Consider the following 18,004-nt stretch of genomic DNA (forward strand, 5'->3'; position numbering starts at 1 on the left):
GAGGGCAAGTAATCAGAAGCAGATAGAAAGCTTTTGGTTTCTTGGGAGAGGAGAGAGACACAGAGTAAAAGGTGAAATTAGTATCAAGAAAAAAAGAGTTTGCATTGGAAAGTTGCCAGCTGTTAGGATCCCAGGCCTTCCTGTCTCGGCGGCCATTACTGGTAACTGTTACGTGTGAGATGGAGACATCCGTTTAACCAGCGTTCTATGTGCCAAGGCCTTTACATGTTGTCCTCATAATTATGAACTGTACCAAATGTTTTTAATTCATTTTTACTTCAATTTAATTCTTTTACCAGAGCCATGAGATAGTACTTCCACTGTCTCACTTACCATGAAAGACATCTTAGAGAAACTCTGTACAAGGAAGCTTGCCTGTGGTGGAATACACCTGTAATCCAAGTGCTTGGGAGTCCGAGGCAGGATCCAGGGTTCTGGGCCTGCCCTAGTTAAAGAGCAAATTCAGGGCTGCATAGTGAGACTCAGCTTTAAAGAATAAAAACCATTTGCTGGACAGTGGTGGCACACAACTTCAATCCCAGCATTTGGGAGGCACAGGCAGATGAATCTCTGAGTTTGAGGCTAGCTTTCTACACACAGAAAACCTGTTAATCAATCAATCAATAAATAAATGTATGCCTTGTAAGCCGTTAAATGGCAGAACTGGAATCCTTACTCTACACATTACCAAAGTCACGTATGTTGTTGCTGTCCCACACTCTCATAAACTTTAAGCGTGGCTTTAAACCTCTGCCCCAACTTACCTGCCTGACCTCATGCCCCACTTCTGCATTGACTCTGGTGTCTCCAGACACAGGAGCACCTCATCCCACTCTTACACATTCCAGCTCTTCTCTACCTCCTGCCTTTTCCTTCCTCTGATCCTTTGCTGTGAATGTGGAAATGTTCTTCTTAGTGCCCATACAGCAAGGCAATCAGTAAGTGAATGTTTGAAGAGCACTAAGTAATACCCGTGCTATGTGAGCAGAGTAACCTCAGAAAGTATTTGCTTATGGAGACACTGAACCAGTTGTTTGGGGATCTGGGAATCTCCACACAAACCACCCAGACACCAATCTCAGTCAAATAGGAAGGATTTATTGAATGCCACACTCCAAACCTGATCTATTAAGGACATGGTTCAGGCTCTAGAGCTGAACTGTGACCCCAAGTTAAGGTTCTACAGGATTTTTAAGCCCAAAATTCACAGACATCTGTGCCAAGTTATTCCACCCTCAGGATTTAGGGGTAGGGGGTTTCCCTTAGGAACATGTCTTTCTTGTACACTTATCCTGCTCCCACTGGTTAGGATAGTCAACTGTGTCAGGGACTTGCCTTGTTTAAATCCATGTCCTAACTTGTCTACCAGGATAGGACTTGGCTAACATCCATGTCTTCACTTGCCAACCAGCATATCAGGTACCCATGTACATCTCTCACTGCCAAGTAGGATGTCAGTTCCCAGGGAGGTCTTGGGAACCTAAACTTTACTGGACCACTACTCACATGGAAATCGTATTCCAAATAGTTGCAGGTGTCTCTCTTAGGTTGGAATCCATCCCGGAGGCAGCTTATACAAGCAAATACCATAAGCTTATACACAGGTGAAGGAAGTGCTGGTGGGCATTTGGTTTGGATCCAACCTTATTGTGGGAAACTATACAAAGCAGTTCTACTATCATGATTGGTTTCCAAGGGCACAGAACATAGCAGAATATGTGATCAATCTCGTTACTAGAAAGTTTCCTAGTAACAGCAGAAACGTATGATGATGATCTAGCCAGGTACAGTTACCTAGGTCTTAACATTCCATGGAGGCCTTAATAGTTTACCTAGACCATAGCAACTTGGTCATGAGGCATAGGAAGACCAAGAACTTAGCATGTTCCTGTTCTGCTCCAAAGGCAGCGCTTGACATTCTGATACGGACTATAGCCACAGCTTAGAAATTCAGCATTATCAATGTGTGGGTTTGGTTCCTGGTATTCCAAGCTTCTTAACAACCCAATTTATATTTGCCCTAATTAATTTTCTTTCTTTTTTTTTTTTTTTTCCCAGAGCTGGGGACCGAACCCAGGGCCTTGTGCTTGCTAGGCAAGCGCTCTACCACTGAGCTAAATCCCCAACCCCCCCTAATTAATTTTAAACTATGAACCTACTTAGATTTTGATTATCTTATCTGTAACCCTTTTTATTGTTTGTTTTGTTTTGTTTGTCTGAGTCAGGGTCCCATTGTATAGCTTTGGCTGGGCCGGAACTCAATATATAGACCAGGCTGGCCTTGAACTCGTAGAGATCCATCCACCTGCCTCTGCCTGTTGACTGCTGGAATTAAAAGCATATGTCACCATGCCAGGCATCTGTACTCAGTTGTAAAAGATGCTACTAAAGGAAAACTTACGAGCAAAAGGCTTTCTTCTTTGGTCTTTGACCATGGTCCTGATCATGGGTCAACAGAGTATGCCCCAAAAAGTGCTAAAAGGTGGAAGCTAGAGAAGACAGGGTTGAGCGACTGGGCTTTCCTAATCACACTGTGTTAGCACTGACTGAGTACCTTTTTTAATTTGAAGCCAAGTAGTCATCCTGCCCCCTTCTGTTTGCTTTGCATTTTGTGATACAGAAGGCTGATTAGTCAATTACAGTAGGTGCCTTTAATCAAAAACAAAAATAAAGGGAATTTTTTAACTGATTTCTTTCATGAAGGCAATTTATGAAATATCATTAATCTTAAGCACAATTAAAATCAGAATAAATAATTTAGAGCATGGAGAGTAGGAGGAAAGACAGTCTTTGCACCCAGGTAGGTGACACTGTAAAAACCGTTCTGCCTCAGTTCTACTGTCATAGAAAAACAGACTTCAAAACTCATGGAGATAAAAATGTGTATGCACCCCTGATAGCTGGCAGCCACAAACAAGCCACCTGGCTTTCCCAATTGTAAAGACAAGATAAGGCACCCGGCAGGAGCACGCTTGGCGGTTCACTGGTTCCCCTGAGAACTCTGTCTCCCCTTGCTTACTCTGAATGGATTTTGAAGTGCAGATTACTTTTGTGTAACCAGGAGCACTATGGAATATGGCCCTGCTGCCAGTATCTCTCTAATAGAATGGTTCTTATGAAAAGAAATTCTGCGTGCTTTTAGAGACACAACTGTCCATGCTTTCTGTTTATCTTCCCCTAGAAATCTGATGTTGGCGCCAGTGATTTCCTCAGTGAAGATGATGGAGTGGAGCCTTCTAAAACAATGAACCAGTCAAAAGCCTCTGGCAGATCTAAGGTTGAAGGGTCACGTGAGCAGAAGCTGAAGAAAAGGGCAGCTGTCAAGAAAAGCAGGTGAGCTTCTGTGAATGCTGATGCCAGCTGCAAGGTCAGGGGCCTTTCATCAAGGAAAAGGGCCTTGATTTTGCCAAGACTGCCCAAGTGGTTTGTTATGGCAACTCATTGAAGAATTTCAGTCCTTAAAAAGGTAACACATAACTCAGCAGGCAGAGGTAGGTAGATCAGATCTCTGAGTTCAAGGCCAACCAGCTGTATGCATGGTGAGTTCCAGGACACTCACTACATAGAGAAATTTTGTTTCAAAAAGTCAAAAAAGTCAAACAGACAAACCGAGTGAGAAGACGGGTTATGGAGAAAGCAGTAATGGTTGTGGTGTGTTTACTGTGATGGCTCCTATATGGAAACATGAAAAGGGACAAACATGAAAAGGGACACACAGTGGCATGATAACGAGGTTAGGACAGTGAACAGACTAGAATAAGGTACACTTCCCTTCTAGAAAAATCAAATTCTGTATCATTCATTCCTGCACATGGATAGATTAAAGAATATTTTTATACACTTTTAGATGAGGACCAGATTCACTTCACAAAAGCTGTTTTCTGACCCAGCATGGAAGTCAAAGGAAGATCAGGGATTTCAGACCAGCCTGGTCTTCATAGTGAGACTTGTCTCAAAGACAAACACAGAGCTTTTCCTACTTCACTGGGAACAGAAATCCTCGACGCTTGTCCTCTTACCTCCTGTACAACTGGATTGTTCCAAATCAGGCCTCTAACTCCTGCCTTCCTGTCTGTGAACTTGTAGAAATCCAGCGATGTCACTAAGTGTGGATAGACTGGCTCTCCTGGGAAGAGTACATTCGGTCAGAATCATCATTGAAGCCATGGGAGTCCCTCCAGATAGTCCCCATGCGACACCAAGCAGGAAGATCTTTGCTGGGAAGCCACCAAAGCCAGCAGCGGCAAAAAAGTGGTACAGCTAAATAAGAAAACTAAGTGTGTCATTCAGGGACAATGTGGCTGGTAACAGAAGTCTAACATTTGTTTTTGTGTACATTTTTTCGATCAGTAAAAGTGATTAGAAGTTCCCGAGAACGAGGGTAAATTTGGAATAGAGGAAAGTGGGGTAGAAGCCCTCCTGCAGCCCTCACAGCGAGAGCAAAGCACACCTGAGACGGTTGTCACCTTGAGCCTCAGAGCCCAGAGACAGACTTTACATTGAAAGCACTGTGGGCTCTCTCAGAAACAAACTCTGTCTGGCATGGCGGATGATGAAGGTTCTGAGGATCAGACTTGATCTCTAAGTGACCTCTGAGGCAATTTGATCCTGAAAATGGGAACTTTAATGAAAAGAGAGGCAGAAAATTTATCTACCTTTTGTTTGGTTTGGCTTTAGATTTTTTTTTTTTTTTTCATTTTTATGTGTATGGGTCTTTTCCCTGTATGTGTGCCTGGTGCCCAAGGAGATCAGAAGAGGACATTGGCTCCCCTCATACTGGTCTTAAAGACAGTTGTGAGCCTCCATGGGAGTGCTGGGAACTTAACTTGGATCCTCTGCAAAAGCAACAAGTTCTCTTAGTCACTTTTTTTCTTCCAGCACTTTCTTTGTGGAATATCACTTTCCTGTGGGCTTTTCCAAAAATGGACTGGGAAAGACAGCTTTGATCACTGAGGTGGTTCGACTTGCCTCCAGTAAAATCACAGATGGAGGTAAGAAGCCTGCTGGTTTTCTACTAATTGCTGCCTCTGGCCAGAGTGCTAGATTAGTGTGTGTGCCATTACCCTCGCCTGGTTTTTGCTTTTTGACATGGTCTCACTATGTAGACTAGGCCGACCTCACACTTTCAGTCATCCTGCCTTGGTTTCCCAAGGGTCCTGATTTTAGGAATACCACATGCCTAATTGTAGATGTGTTTATAGCAGTGTCTTAGTTTGTACTGCTGTGATGAAACACTGTGACCAAAAACAAGTTGAGGAGAAAAGGGTTTGTTTGGCTTACACTTCCACATCTTAGTCCATCATCAAAGGAAGTGGAGGCAGGAACTCAAGCAGGATAGGAACCTGGAGGTAGAGAACATAAAAGGGTGTTTACTTGTCTCAAAGTAAGACACAGCTGTTCCTACTTCACTAGGAACAGCAACCCTCGATCCCTGTCCTCTTTCCTCCTGTGCAACTGGGTTGTTCCAAAATGGGCCCCTAACTCCTGAGTAACTGTCTGTGAACTTGCAGAAATCCAGTTAACCAACACAGGCTCTCAAGAATTCTTACAGTTTGACTTACAGTTTGACTCTCAAGCGTGTGTCAAATTGGCATAAAACCAACCAACACAAGTATAAAGGTTTGTTGTTGGTAGTTGGTGTTTTGAGGTTTGTTTGGTTCGGTTTTTGATTTTTCAGACAGGTTTTCTCTCTGTAGGCCTGGCTAGCCTCTAACTCGGATGTCTGCCCACCTCTTCTTCCCAAGTGCTGGGACAAAAGGTATGCGTCACTACCTCCTAGCTACGTTTTCTGTTTGTATGTAGTTAATTTTATCTACTTTTCCTTTGTTGCTTGTACTTTGGATACTTTTTATTTTCTTTTTTGTTGTAAATATTTACAACATCAAAAAAATATGTTCTTGTAACCTGCTATTACAGCTGCTTTTTTTTTTAATTAGTTATTTTCAAAATTTAGTTTCGTGTGTGGAGGTGGGTGTGAGGTGCAGCAGCAGGGGAGGAGGCCCCCAGTACAACTCTGACTTCTCTTCTTCTGGTGTGGGCTCCATGAATCAAGCCCATGTCATCCGGCTTGGCAGCACATGCCTCCAGCCTGTGAGCGTCTACAGCCCACAGCTGCCTTCCAACGCCGTCTGCTTGGAAGACTGGTCCTCATGGTGGCCATACACACCCTAATTGTGTGATCTCAGGAATATGCCTAGATAGAAAGGAGCATTCTTCACACCAAATGCCAATGGAATTCAGATTGACATAAGAACTAATACTGTACCCAGAGTGTCTTTCTGTCTGTGCCCTCAGTTGACCTTCCTACTGCTCCAAAAAGGTATAAGTGTTTTTTTCTTTTCCTAGTTATCACAGCCAAAGAAATTGATCTCCTATCAGTCATGGTGACTGTTAGTTTTCTGGGCACAGGCCTTTTGACCCATGTATGGATCCAGATAGCAAGACTCATGTCCTGCCTAGGAGCAAGGAAAAGCTCAGAGTCAACAATTAAGATGGCCAACAGTCAAGAGAGAAGATTAGGTCAGAGGCGATTTTAATGAATGAATTCAGTGTGGATCCTCTGTGTAGCTGGGCTGATGGCGTTTCTGCAGGCCTATTAGAGCTGCTTGGGAGTGAGTGAACAGAAGGTCATCTTATGGGTGACAGATTGTAAAAGGAGAACATCTTTGATTTTTATGCTCATATTCCTTTTATTTCCTGGATGAAGCTCCACATCAGTAAAGACAAACTGAACAGACACTGTCCCTTGATCCAGTTTATAGCAGAAACCCCTGTGTGTTCAGGGACAGACATCCCACCTCACATGGCTAACTAGCATGAGTAGTTGATATCTGAGTGACAGCACTGGGTTTTCTATCCATTAGCCAGAAAATGAACTTGGTTTTATTGTTGGAATTGTTCATTTCCTTCCTCATCCTCCATCATTGAGCCGCTTACCTACCGGTCTTCCGAAAACAGCCGCATTTGCTGAGCCATAGTAATGCGCACCTTTAATCTCAGCACCTGAGAGGCAGAGGCAGGAGGATCTCTGTGAGATCCTAGTGAGACCTGCTGCCTAGTGAGACCTGATGTCAGAATAAATAAATAAACATTTAAAAGCTCACATTGCCTTGGCCACAGTGAAGTGTGTGGCTGAGTCTCCATCATACCGAGTGTTCACGCGTGATGGTCATTTCTCACACAGTGAAGTGTGGCTGAGTCTCCATCGTACCGAGTGTTCACGCGTGATGGTCATTTCTCACACAGTGAAGTGTGGCTGAGTCTCCATCATACCGAGTTCTCATAGCAAAGCGGAGTGGTATCGCTGTGCTCACCTGCCACTGATGACTCTGGTTGGGTTGTGTGACGTGTGCCCGTTCTCTTCCACAGTGGTGAAATTCCAGCAGCGGTTTGTGTGTCCCATAGAGTTTGGTGGCCCAATGATAGAGCATTGGTGGAGTTCAAACCTCACCTTCCAAGTTTATGCAAAGAAAACCCCACAGAAAAAGGTAAGTCATTTGAGGCTTACCATTCATACCAGACACTCTCCTAGATAAACCAGATTTTTGGGCTCAAGTAACAAACACTGTCACATCTAATAATCACAACAGCTCTGCGAATGAAGTCCCTTATCACCTTCATTTCATAGAAGAAACTGAGACTCAGCAAAGTCCAGCGACTTGTCTGAGATCCTACTCTAACAGACAGAACCAGAGCATTGTGCAACTTCTTGGTCTGCTCTGCTCTTGTTTGGGTTTTTGTTCTGTTTCTGTTTTTCTGAGACGGGTTCTCATTTATGCAACCCAGGCTAGTCTTGAACTTGTAGTCCTCCTGCCTCAGTCTTCTAAGTGCTCAGATTGCAGGCATGTGCCAGCCACAGCTGACAGAGAGCATGTCCCGACTGCCCATTCACAGTAGTGCAGTGGCAGTATCTGTGTAGGTTTTACTAGGCCTTAGCTTGAAGTCCCTTTTCATTTGTAGGCAAAGTTCTTAAATTACGCAGCCCACACCCAAAATAGTCAGTTTGTAGGTCGAGTTCCAGTTTATAAAGTTTACTTTCCAGTGACCGCACGGGAATGCGTAAGGTAGGCTGTTGCTCCTTCACTAAAAGAGCAACCCAGATGACCCGACTCCATCTTTGTTGTGAATAGCGTAAATGCGTCTTTGGTTTGGTGCCCCCCACCCCCATCCCAAAATAAAAACAGAAACTCTTCTTAGAAAAACAGCAAAACAGAAAGAAGAGGGAGTAAAATTACAGAGTTCATCTGTGAGAAAACTTCGACAACCTCTGCTGACATTTTAATGTATCTACATTGCATTTACTTTTATTTTAAGAAACTTGAAAAATGTTTTTCTGTTTGACTACCACCCACCAAGAAGGCAGAATTTGTCCATAGCCAAGGCAGAAACAGGTGGATCTCGGGTGTTATTTATTGTGTGTGTATGTGAGTGTGTGTGTGTTACTAGGGATTGAACCTAGGACCTCAAAAATGGTTGACAAGTACTCTGTTGCTGAGCCCCAGACATATTTTTACTTTTTATCTTGATCAGGTTCTCACTAGGTTACCCAGGCGGGTCTTGAACTCATCTAGAGAGACACTGAACTTTCAGTCCTTCCTGAGCCTCCTAAGTAGCTTGAGGTTTCAGACCAATAGGGCTTGGCCCTGCCGATATGTTTTTCAACTGGGTACAATATGGTACATAATTTTGTATGTATCTTTTTGTTTGTTGGGTTTTTTTTTAATCTAACTTGTGTCCTTGGCTTTTGTTTCATTTTTAGTAAAATAATTTTCCACATAATTTTTTTGTTTGGGGATTTATATGTGTATATAATTTGTCAGACATAACAGTTGTTACTCATACTAAGTTTTTAGCGAGCCGGCAGTAGTGGTGTACTCCTAAGCCGCCAGCAGATGGGAGGGAGAAAGATCTCCTGGTGTACATAGCAAGTCCAGGACAGACACAGTTACAAAGTATGACCCTATCGAAAAGCAAGCAAAAGCAAAAAAACAACAGCAAAGTGAAACTCTTTTGTTAACTGATCACTTTGATGGCTGCCTGTCATGCAATTATATATAGATTTGCTAAAATTAGCATGTTATGTATTAGAGCAATTCCAATCTTCTTAATGCCGGGACCCTTTAGTATAGTTCTCATGTCGTGGTGACCCCAGCCATAAAATTATTTCATTGCTACTTCATAAGTGTAATTTTGCTACTGTTATGAATCGTACATCTCTGATCTGTAACCCCCACAGATTAAAAATCCCCGCAGTTGGGGTTGGGGATTTAGCTCAGCGGTAGAGCGCTGGGTTCGATCCCCAGCTCCGAAAAAAAGAAAAAAAAAAATCCCCGCAGTAGACATTTAGTTGTTTCTGATTATTAACTGCTTTTAACATATGCAATTATGTATAGTTTTTATGTTATTTCTCTAGTGTAAATTCCAGAATTAGAATTATTGCAGCAAAAAATACAAAGCTTCTCATACTACTGCCAAATTCCCATGTGAGGGTATGTGAGTGTTATATTCCAGCTTGTTCTATGCCAGTCTTTTGCTCCTTCATATCCTCAATAGCTACGAAATCAAGTGTGATTTTTCCTAGTCTTAAACATTAGCTAAGGAATCTTACTGAAGAAATGAGTATGTGAGAAGAACTAAGTTTTGATAGAGATATGTTTTGTGGCTTATGGGATCCTCTGTTATCTTCTAGGAGTAAATAGTTAAACCCGAAGGGAGCGTGAAGGCTGGCAGGATAGGGCAGCATTGTCGGTCACATCATAATAGAGCTCTGTACTTCATGAGGCACTGTCCTCTCACGAGCCCTCATAGGGTCACTTCAGTCAACCCCCCGCCCCGCAGCTCCTTACGCTTTTCCTTTCCTTTCCTGTCAGCCAGAAGCCGTTGGGTCTGCATCTCTCCCTTTGCGAGCTGTCCTTGAGTCAGAGCTGCTTGCTTTCAGTCGCCAGCTTCCGGTGCAACAGGAAAATGGTCTGTCTTCACTTGGCCCCCTAAAGGTACGTGGGTCTACATCCAGAAAGCCACTAGTATTGCATGGCGCTGAGAATATAGCTGTGAACAAGAACACGTTTCCTGCACTTGGGAGACCTCTGTTGAATTGCAGCAGAGTGCAATGGAAGAAAGAAACGTGCACAGGAGTATCTGGGAGGAAACATGATGTCTGACAAGCTCTCGCTAAGGACTGGTGTTTACAGTGATTTCTGAAAAGAAACACACATGCAAACGTCTAAAGTGAAACTAATGATTGCTGTCCCAGGATAGCAAGCAACAGGGAGGTGGTAGAAAATAGAGTTGTACAGGCAGGTCAGAGTGAAAGTCAGATCTTTTTAGGTCAAGGCAGTGTTCAAATTTGAGCCTGTGAGCCGAGGAAAAGGCACCCAAGCATTGCGGTGACATCTTTCATTGTATTTCTGGATGGGTGGTACATTTTAGGGAGGGCAGCAGGAATGAACACTGAAGCATCCCTTCTGAAAAGAATGCTGGATGTTGGCTTAGAGCGAAGCTGTAGCAGGGACAGAGGAGCAGCATGGGTGCTGGAGGAGCACGTCTGAGGAAGCTCGGGCTCTTTCCCGGTGTTCAGCATCGTCCAGGGTCCTCGGCCTTGACCGTGTGGTCTCAATGCAGCTTTGTTAACTAGCACATCAAGTTTTTGGTGTGTTTTTTGAGACAGTCTCAAAATGTAGCCCAAGGTGGCCAGAAGATCACTATGTAGTCAAGCTTCCTTTAAAAACTGTAATCCTCCTGCCTCACACTACTGAACACTGGCCACCATGCTCAACTCTAGTGAGCTTTTGAAATTTCCGTACCCATGCCCTAAAACCTTCTCTTTGCTTCTGACCACACAAAGGATAAAGTGTAAAACCCAGCTTATCACCTCTTTCTCCTCCCTCTTCTACAGATAGCCAAGTCCAGCCATGTCTCACCCATAGCCCAGCAGGTACATGGAGCCAAGGAAACTGAGTGTGACCCAACACAAACAGCAAACTGACTTAAAACATGAGGGGCTGTTTTCGTTTGTTTTTATAACTCACCTGCATGGTCTCAGTCATGAATTTTACAGATGACATCATGGGGTGATATTAAAGAATCGGATTTGAATCACTGAAGTGCCAGGCTGACTCATGCCACTCATCCCCAACCCCACCTGACTTTAGATACAGCGTCTCCCTGTGTAGCCCAGGTTGTCCTGGAACTGATCATTCTCATCCAGGTTTAACTTCTCACCTGCTTGGTTCATGCTCGAGAAGGCCAGTACGTTGGATCGATGGGCTGGAAACTGTTTCTGTCTGTGCTCTGCACCAATGATTCTCAACCTGTGTGGGTCATGACCCCATTAGGGCTGATTGACCCTTTCATGGGGATCACATATCAGATAGTTACACTGTCATTCGTAACGTTAGCAAAATTACAGTTATGAAGTAGCACCAAAAAGAGTTTTATAGTTGGGGGTCACCACAACATGAGGAACTGTTTAAATGATTTGCAGCATTACAAAGGTCGGGAGGAACCACTTCTCTAGACGGTAGGAACTGAGAAAGAAGTACCAAACAAGAATGATACTTGCCAGAGCTTGGCTGTGGAAAACAAGGGTTTCGGAGAAATGAAGCAGTACGCACTCTCTCCTCCGTAATTCACCATTGTAACTAGTGACCACCCCTGGTCTTCAGAGTCACTCACTGTTAGAAGCACTGCTTACCCTGCTCTGCTGGAGGCAGGCTCTCATGTAGCTGGCCTGAAACTCACCCTTCCTTCCCTGTCTCTCACTTTCTTTTCTCCCTCCACGTAAGCACAGATGTGTAGTATAAATGTACACACACGAAAAGTTTCTGAACTATTTGAGAATAAGTTACATCATGTCCATTTCCCTATGAGTCCTTCACGTGGATTCCATGTATTTCCTGAAAACAATGCATATTGTCCTTGAGTTTTAAAAACTCAGTTTAACACGAGTGGCATATCCTCTGTAGAGCAGGCTGGCCTCAAGCTCACAGAGAGCTGCCTGCCTCTGCTCCTGAGTGCCGGGATTAGTGTGAGCCACGATGCCTGGCTAGGATGCTGGTCTAGAACTTCGGGCTTCTTCCTTGTGCTTTTTATTTTTTCTCCAGTGATGGGAGAAAAAGTGTGAAACCTGTGTCCATTACACACATGCTTTACCAGAGCTGCATCCAGCTCTCTGCACGTTTACTGATTGACTTTATTCTGCATAATGATAAGACAGATCACTGCTCCTCCCCAGGTTAGTTTTGTTAGTGTGGACTCTCAGATTCTGGCATTATTCAACAGGTAATATAATCTGTTGTTCTTACTAATTCCGACTTAGCCAGTGGGTGCCTCTTCACTAGAGTCTGTCATTGTCCATGGCTCCCTCCTTCCCTAGCAGTTCCTTGTTTTCTGGTAGAGGATGATTTTCCAGGTCATCCTGTACTGATAATCTGCCTGGCGAGTCAGTGTATATATGTCTGTATTTGAATATGGATGGATTCATTCTTTAATTTGCTGTCAGCTTCAGCTCCAAACATTCTGATTGCAGCTCTGCAAGACATTCTCACCGATGCTTCTCCTTGTGTGTTCTAGGTCACCATGGAACTTGTCTTAGGAAACAAGGATTTCACTGGCATCAGTGCTAAGTTAAGACGCAGCACCCAGCCTGCTCCAGCTTCAGCTCCTGCAAGTCTAGATGTGGTACTGCCTGAGACAGGCCAGGGCACCGCCTGTACCAACAGTCCACAGAGCCCAAATAAAATTTACAAGGAAACGACAAAGAAAACCCAGAATTTAGTGTTCCCTGAGCCAGACTCAGCCAGCTCTGTAGCCTCGAACTCTTCGGCTTTCATGGCTATGCCACCTAGCAATTTAGTGCCTCAGGTAAATGGCTCAGCCAGAGAAAACGGTTTGCTGTTACATGTGCTGTTGATGGTGCCAGATGGGAAAGATTTTGTTTTTGGAGAACCAGAGAAACAACCATCGTGCAATGTTTATTTGAACTGCAAGCTCTTCAGCACAGAGGAAGTCACCAGATCTGTCGTCTCGTGGGGCACAACACAGCCTGTCTTTAATTTTTCTCAGGTAATGTATGTTTCATGTCCTTTAGTTGTTATGGAGGCAAGAGACAGATGTCTTCTAACTAATGCTTCTGTCCTAAGCATTGAGTCTTCATGATGGAAGACACTTTTGTGGTGACCCGGTGTGCTGTAGTGAGGGGAGTCATCAAGGGCATGACTGCCAAAAAGTTCGACATCTGCTACTTTCTGTTTTCCCAAGTTCTAGATTCTGTTCCTTTCTGCTGCCTAAATTTAAGACTTTATCAGCTAAACGCCCCACCTTTCTGCTCTCTAAGCGCTTCAGTTGTATTTGTTTGTTGGTTGGTTTGTTTTTTTTTTTAAGTTTATTTATTCTCTATTTCAATATTCATCTGTTGATTTTCTATCCAACTTAGTGCTGATCCCTTTTTTCTTTCTTCTTTTTTTTTTTTTTTTTTTTTTTTTTGTGACACTGACTGTTGAACCTAAGACCCCTGCGCCTGTGTTGGGCAAGCGCTGTACCACTGAGCCACACCCCAGCAAGCCACTCTGGTCTTCTTTCGGATTCAGCAGCTGATTGCCTTCGGTCTTCAGGCCAGGGGAAACCTAGCTCGTTTTCCTTAGAAAGGGTCGGGTGTGTTTGGCAGGCGCCCCTCCTCTCCGTTAGGAAAAGGATACCCTAGCACATTCTCGCTTCTCTCTAGCTTGAACTGTTAGGTCTCACTTGCCGCTCTTGCTGCATTCTTCCAATCCCCCGCTCTCCCGGGGACACGTGCATTTCCACAGCCTCAGCCTCACTCACTCTGTCAGTAACTTCCAGTCTATACTTCTCTGTAAATCAGACATTTCCCTCAAGGGCCAGCTCTGGTTGTTGGTTGAGTGTCAGCATCTGGGTGTTTTCAAAGCTCTTTACACTAATATTGCCTAACAGGTACCAGGTATCCAATAGGGATGTGCAAAGTTAAGAATTCGAAAATGTCTAACCACTTGGGGTCCTTCAAATTGGTGGCCACTTGGCACAATTATTAATGATGGAGAAGCTCTTGGCTAAATTCCTGGTTCATCTACCAGCTAGCCTATTCTAAAATGGTTTTGCATGGGAAATCCAGTGAGCAGCTGCCTTTGCTATCTGCTCTAACGTATGCTAAGCAGAGTGGGGTTTGCATCAGTTAGTCTTATTAAATGCTGTCCAGGCACTGGATTGGCCACCCTTTGATAAAGGGTTCACTCTTTCCAGAGAGCTGCAAACAACTCTTTCTCCAGGCTGGAGAGAGGGCTCTTGTTAAGAAATTGCAGTGCTCTTACAGATCTGTGTGGTTCCTAACACCCACATCAGGGAGCTCACAATGACTTATGACTCCCAGGCCTCTGCCTCCTTTGTACCTGCACACATGTACACATACCCACACACAGACAATACAGACATACGCTTAATTGAAAATAATAAAAATTAAAAATTTTAAAGTGCACACATTTTTCAGTGGGATTTAACAATGGATCACTTTGCCTTAGAAGGTTGGTTGAGTTTGGTAGGCAGCATATTTGATTTGCCTGACAACCTTCTCTGTGCCCCTACGTGAATCCTGTCATCAGAGAGAACCCGTGCTGGTTTGTACCTGTCTTTTATGTGTTAGTCTCTTATACCAGACTGTTTCTGTGAGGATAGGTTTTATTTTAATATCTTCAGCATAGTACTGTGCATGCATGTAGTAGGCTTTCAGTAAACACTTGTTGAATGAAGGGATAAATTAATTGTTTGAGCTGTGGAATTTTTTCTCCTGATTGTTCTCCCCAGGTGATTCCTGTCTCTCTGTCCTCCAAATGCCTGGAAAGACTTAAGAACAATGTGATGATAATCGAAACTTGGAACAAGGCACGGAGCCCGGGACAGGACCAGCTGCTCGGGCTGGTGAAGCTCCCTCTGCACCAGTTCTACATGTCCTTCAAGTAAGTAGACCTTTTGGAGTATTCTTTATTTTGCATCTTTAACTTTATCTGGACTGAAGACGAATTATTTAGATATGCATGCATGACTAGAATCCCTCAGAGGGCCTCTCTCAGTTTCAGACACTTCCTGCTCTTCACTGTAAAGCAGTCACACAGACCCTCCATCCCTGAGTGTTTGTTAAGGGCCTTAGGACTTTAAGGTAGTTAACTTTATAGCAGCCTCTGGTGCAGGCTTAGAAAAGTGAATTGAGATTTAAAGGAGTTACATTGCTCTTGGCAGAAGTAGTAAGAGTGGAACCAGAGAGCCTGGCCCCCCACTCCACTCTACTCAAAAGCTCTTCAGTCAAAGGTAGCCTTCCAAGCTAATGGTTGACTTCCCCATCATGAAGTGGCAATATGGTTCTCAGCAGCTGTTGTTAAGATTTCTGTGACTGGTTGAGTTTTCCTAACTATGTACTCTCTTTAATAACTGGTAAAACATTGATTAACTTGAAGGTTATTTCTAGTCATATAGATTTCCTTTTCTGTGTGATTCAAAGTACAGATTTCTGATTGCTTTAGCAGTAGGCACGCTGTGTTGTAAATGTATGTGTTGCAACAGCACTTTTCTGTGCATTATCTCACTGGAGTTTCACTGATAGCTCATGAGTATTATCGTGAGCCTTATTTTACAGATGAGGAATTGCCCTGGAACTTTGAGAACGCAGTGTCTCTGGTCTTTTTTTATTCCTCGTCTCTAAAATGAGGGAGATGCTGGGTCTCCTGTCTCACTTGTGCAGCAATCATGAGGGTCTAGTGAGAAAATGCATGGGTTTGCCTTCCAGGAATAGGTGTTTAAGGTGGTTACATTGGCTATAACCAGGCTGAGGAATACTGCTGAAACCATGGATGTCAAATCTGTTCTAGCCTCTCAGCTCACCACCACCACTAGTGCACACAGACACACACATACACAAACACACATACACACCACCCCTTTTTAGTTGTGAAACTCATCTGACCTGCTATCCTTCCTTCACTTCCCTTCCCATCCCATTAGATCCCACTTGTTGCTCAAGTATAAAACAGTAGTAGCTACCAATACTGAGCATCTATTGTGGGCCAAGTGCCTTGTTGGCGTTTGACATGGGTTATCTCGGTTCAGTGCTAAGAACTCTCTTGTTAGAGCAACTTAACAAACCCCTCTGAAGCACCATTGCATTGCAGACACTGGATTTGGACTTAGTGCCACCACGGTACAAAGATCAGTTGGACTCATTAGCAGCCCTGTAATTGCTGTGGATTGAATTTGCCTGCCTTGTAGTTTTAGTTTGGTTACTGGCAGAATCCTATTTTTTAAGTCCACTAATTTATTTATTGATAAATGGTTATCAATCCATTTCTAACAAACTGAGAGGAGCCAAGTAAGCAACGCTGATGTTACTGATGATTGTTATTTGCTCATTCACAATATCTTACTCCCTAGGGATCCCAAGATTTCTCGCCTGCTGCTTGATGCCAGGTACCCAGTTGTTGCTGTCGACAGCTATATGCCTGTGATTGATGTATTCTCAGGCCACCAAAATGGGAGCCTTCGAGTCTTTTTAGCCATGGGTTCTTCAGATCAGATAATGATGCTGCAAAGATTAAAGAATGAAGCAGGAACACTCCCTCCCTTCAGCCCTAGGCCAGCCCATTTCCTGGACCAGCCACCTGTAGCATCTGTTGCTATGGTAATGATCCAAAACAGCACTATCTCATTTTCTCTTACACACTTTAATGAAACCTTTACCCAGTGAAACGATATAGCTTGCACCCCAGTACTTGCTTTGTGTTGTGTGGGGCAGATGTGTGTGCAGGAGCATTATCTGTATGAGTGCTTAAGCTCAGGTGTGGTTCTTCAGGAGCCCTCCACCTTTATGCATGTGTGAGTGTGGAGTATGTGCATCTGGGTATGCTGCATGTGCAGGTAGAGGCCAGGAGTCAGCACTGGCTGTTTCTCTACTGCTCTCCACTTTAATTTTATAATATTTTTTTCATCTTCTATGTATGGGTGTTTCGCTTGCATATACGTCTGGGCACCGTATGTGTACCTTATCCCAGAAGGTGTGGGAACCCTTGAACTGGAGGTACAGACATTGTGAGCTACTGGGTAGATGCTAGGACTCACCGTAGCCCTCTAGAAGAGCATCCAGTGTTCATGACTACTGAGCCATCATTTGAGCCCTCTTTACCTTTGTGGTAGTGCTGCTGTTGTTTTGCTTTGTTTTGTTTTTAAAACAGTGGGACCCGAGACTCAGCAGTCAGCCAGGCTGACCAGATAGGGAGTCCAGGGATACACGTGCCTCAGCCTCTTGAGCACTCGGATTACAACCACAGGTCACCACACTAAGCTATCTTCACAGCCCCACAAGCCCATTCAAGACTTGTGGGGCTAGAGAGATGCGCACTGGTTAAAAGCACTTGCTGCTCTTGCAAAAGTCTCAGATTCGGTTCCCAGCACATATGATAACTCATAACTCCCAGGACATCCAACACCCTGCACACATGCAGTGCACACATGTATTGTAGACAAATACATACACATAAAATATAAACAAATTTTTAACTAGTATGTAAAAGACTGGCTTTGATCCCAGTACCAAAAAAAAGAGGAAAGAAAAGAGAATCTGTTGGGACAACTAAGTATTAATCCTCCAGTGTACTAAGTATTAATCCTCCAGTGTACTAAGTATTAATCCTCCAGTGTACTAAGTATTAACCCTCCAGTGTACTAAATTGTCTTACAAGAGACAGCACCCAAATATAAGGCTGTCAGTCTTAATGTTTGTTGATAAAGTCTGTGTGGTAAAGTAACAATTGAACTGTCTTGCTTTTCACTTGTACCCAAGAAGTAATTTATTTTATACATTGCTGTACAATTGAGAAGACATATTGGCCCACATTTCCATGTTTAGTTTCGTAACAGCTGAATACAGTGGGGTTTGTCTCTTTTTTTATAGGTGATAAAACAAAATTAAAGTGATTAAATTAATTGCCTGAGGTTGTAAGTTAGGGTTCCT

At 43.6% G+C, this 18,004-nt stretch overlaps 1 protein-coding gene across 2 annotated transcripts in view; it reads left to right on the top strand.

The window, feature by feature from the left end:
• Nucleotides 1–18,004, top strand: part of C2cd3 (C2 domain containing 3 centriole elongation regulator) — a 98,205-nt gene that overhangs the window by 28,258 nt on the left and 51,943 nt on the right. For both annotated transcript variants that reach the window (XM_032893045.1, XM_032893044.1), the window contains exons 9-16: nt 3,182–3,333; nt 4,087–4,254; nt 4,879–4,991; nt 7,369–7,487; nt 9,870–9,992; nt 12,571–13,062; nt 14,812–14,963; nt 16,429–16,675. In XM_032893045.1, the coding sequence (XP_032748936.1) occupies nt 3,182–3,333; nt 4,087–4,254; nt 4,879–4,991; nt 7,369–7,487; nt 9,870–9,992; nt 12,571–13,062; nt 14,812–14,963; nt 16,429–16,675 (1,566 nt within the window). The remainder of the gene's footprint in view (nt 1–3,181; nt 3,334–4,086; nt 4,255–4,878; nt 4,992–7,368; nt 7,488–9,869; nt 9,993–12,570; nt 13,063–14,811; nt 14,964–16,428; nt 16,676–18,004) is intronic.

The sequence above is a fragment of the Rattus rattus genome, chromosome 2 (assembly GCF_011064425.1).
Source record: "Rattus rattus isolate New Zealand chromosome 2, Rrattus_CSIRO_v1, whole genome shotgun sequence".
NCBI classification, from domain to species: domain Eukaryota; kingdom Metazoa; phylum Chordata; class Mammalia; order Rodentia; family Muridae; genus Rattus; species Rattus rattus.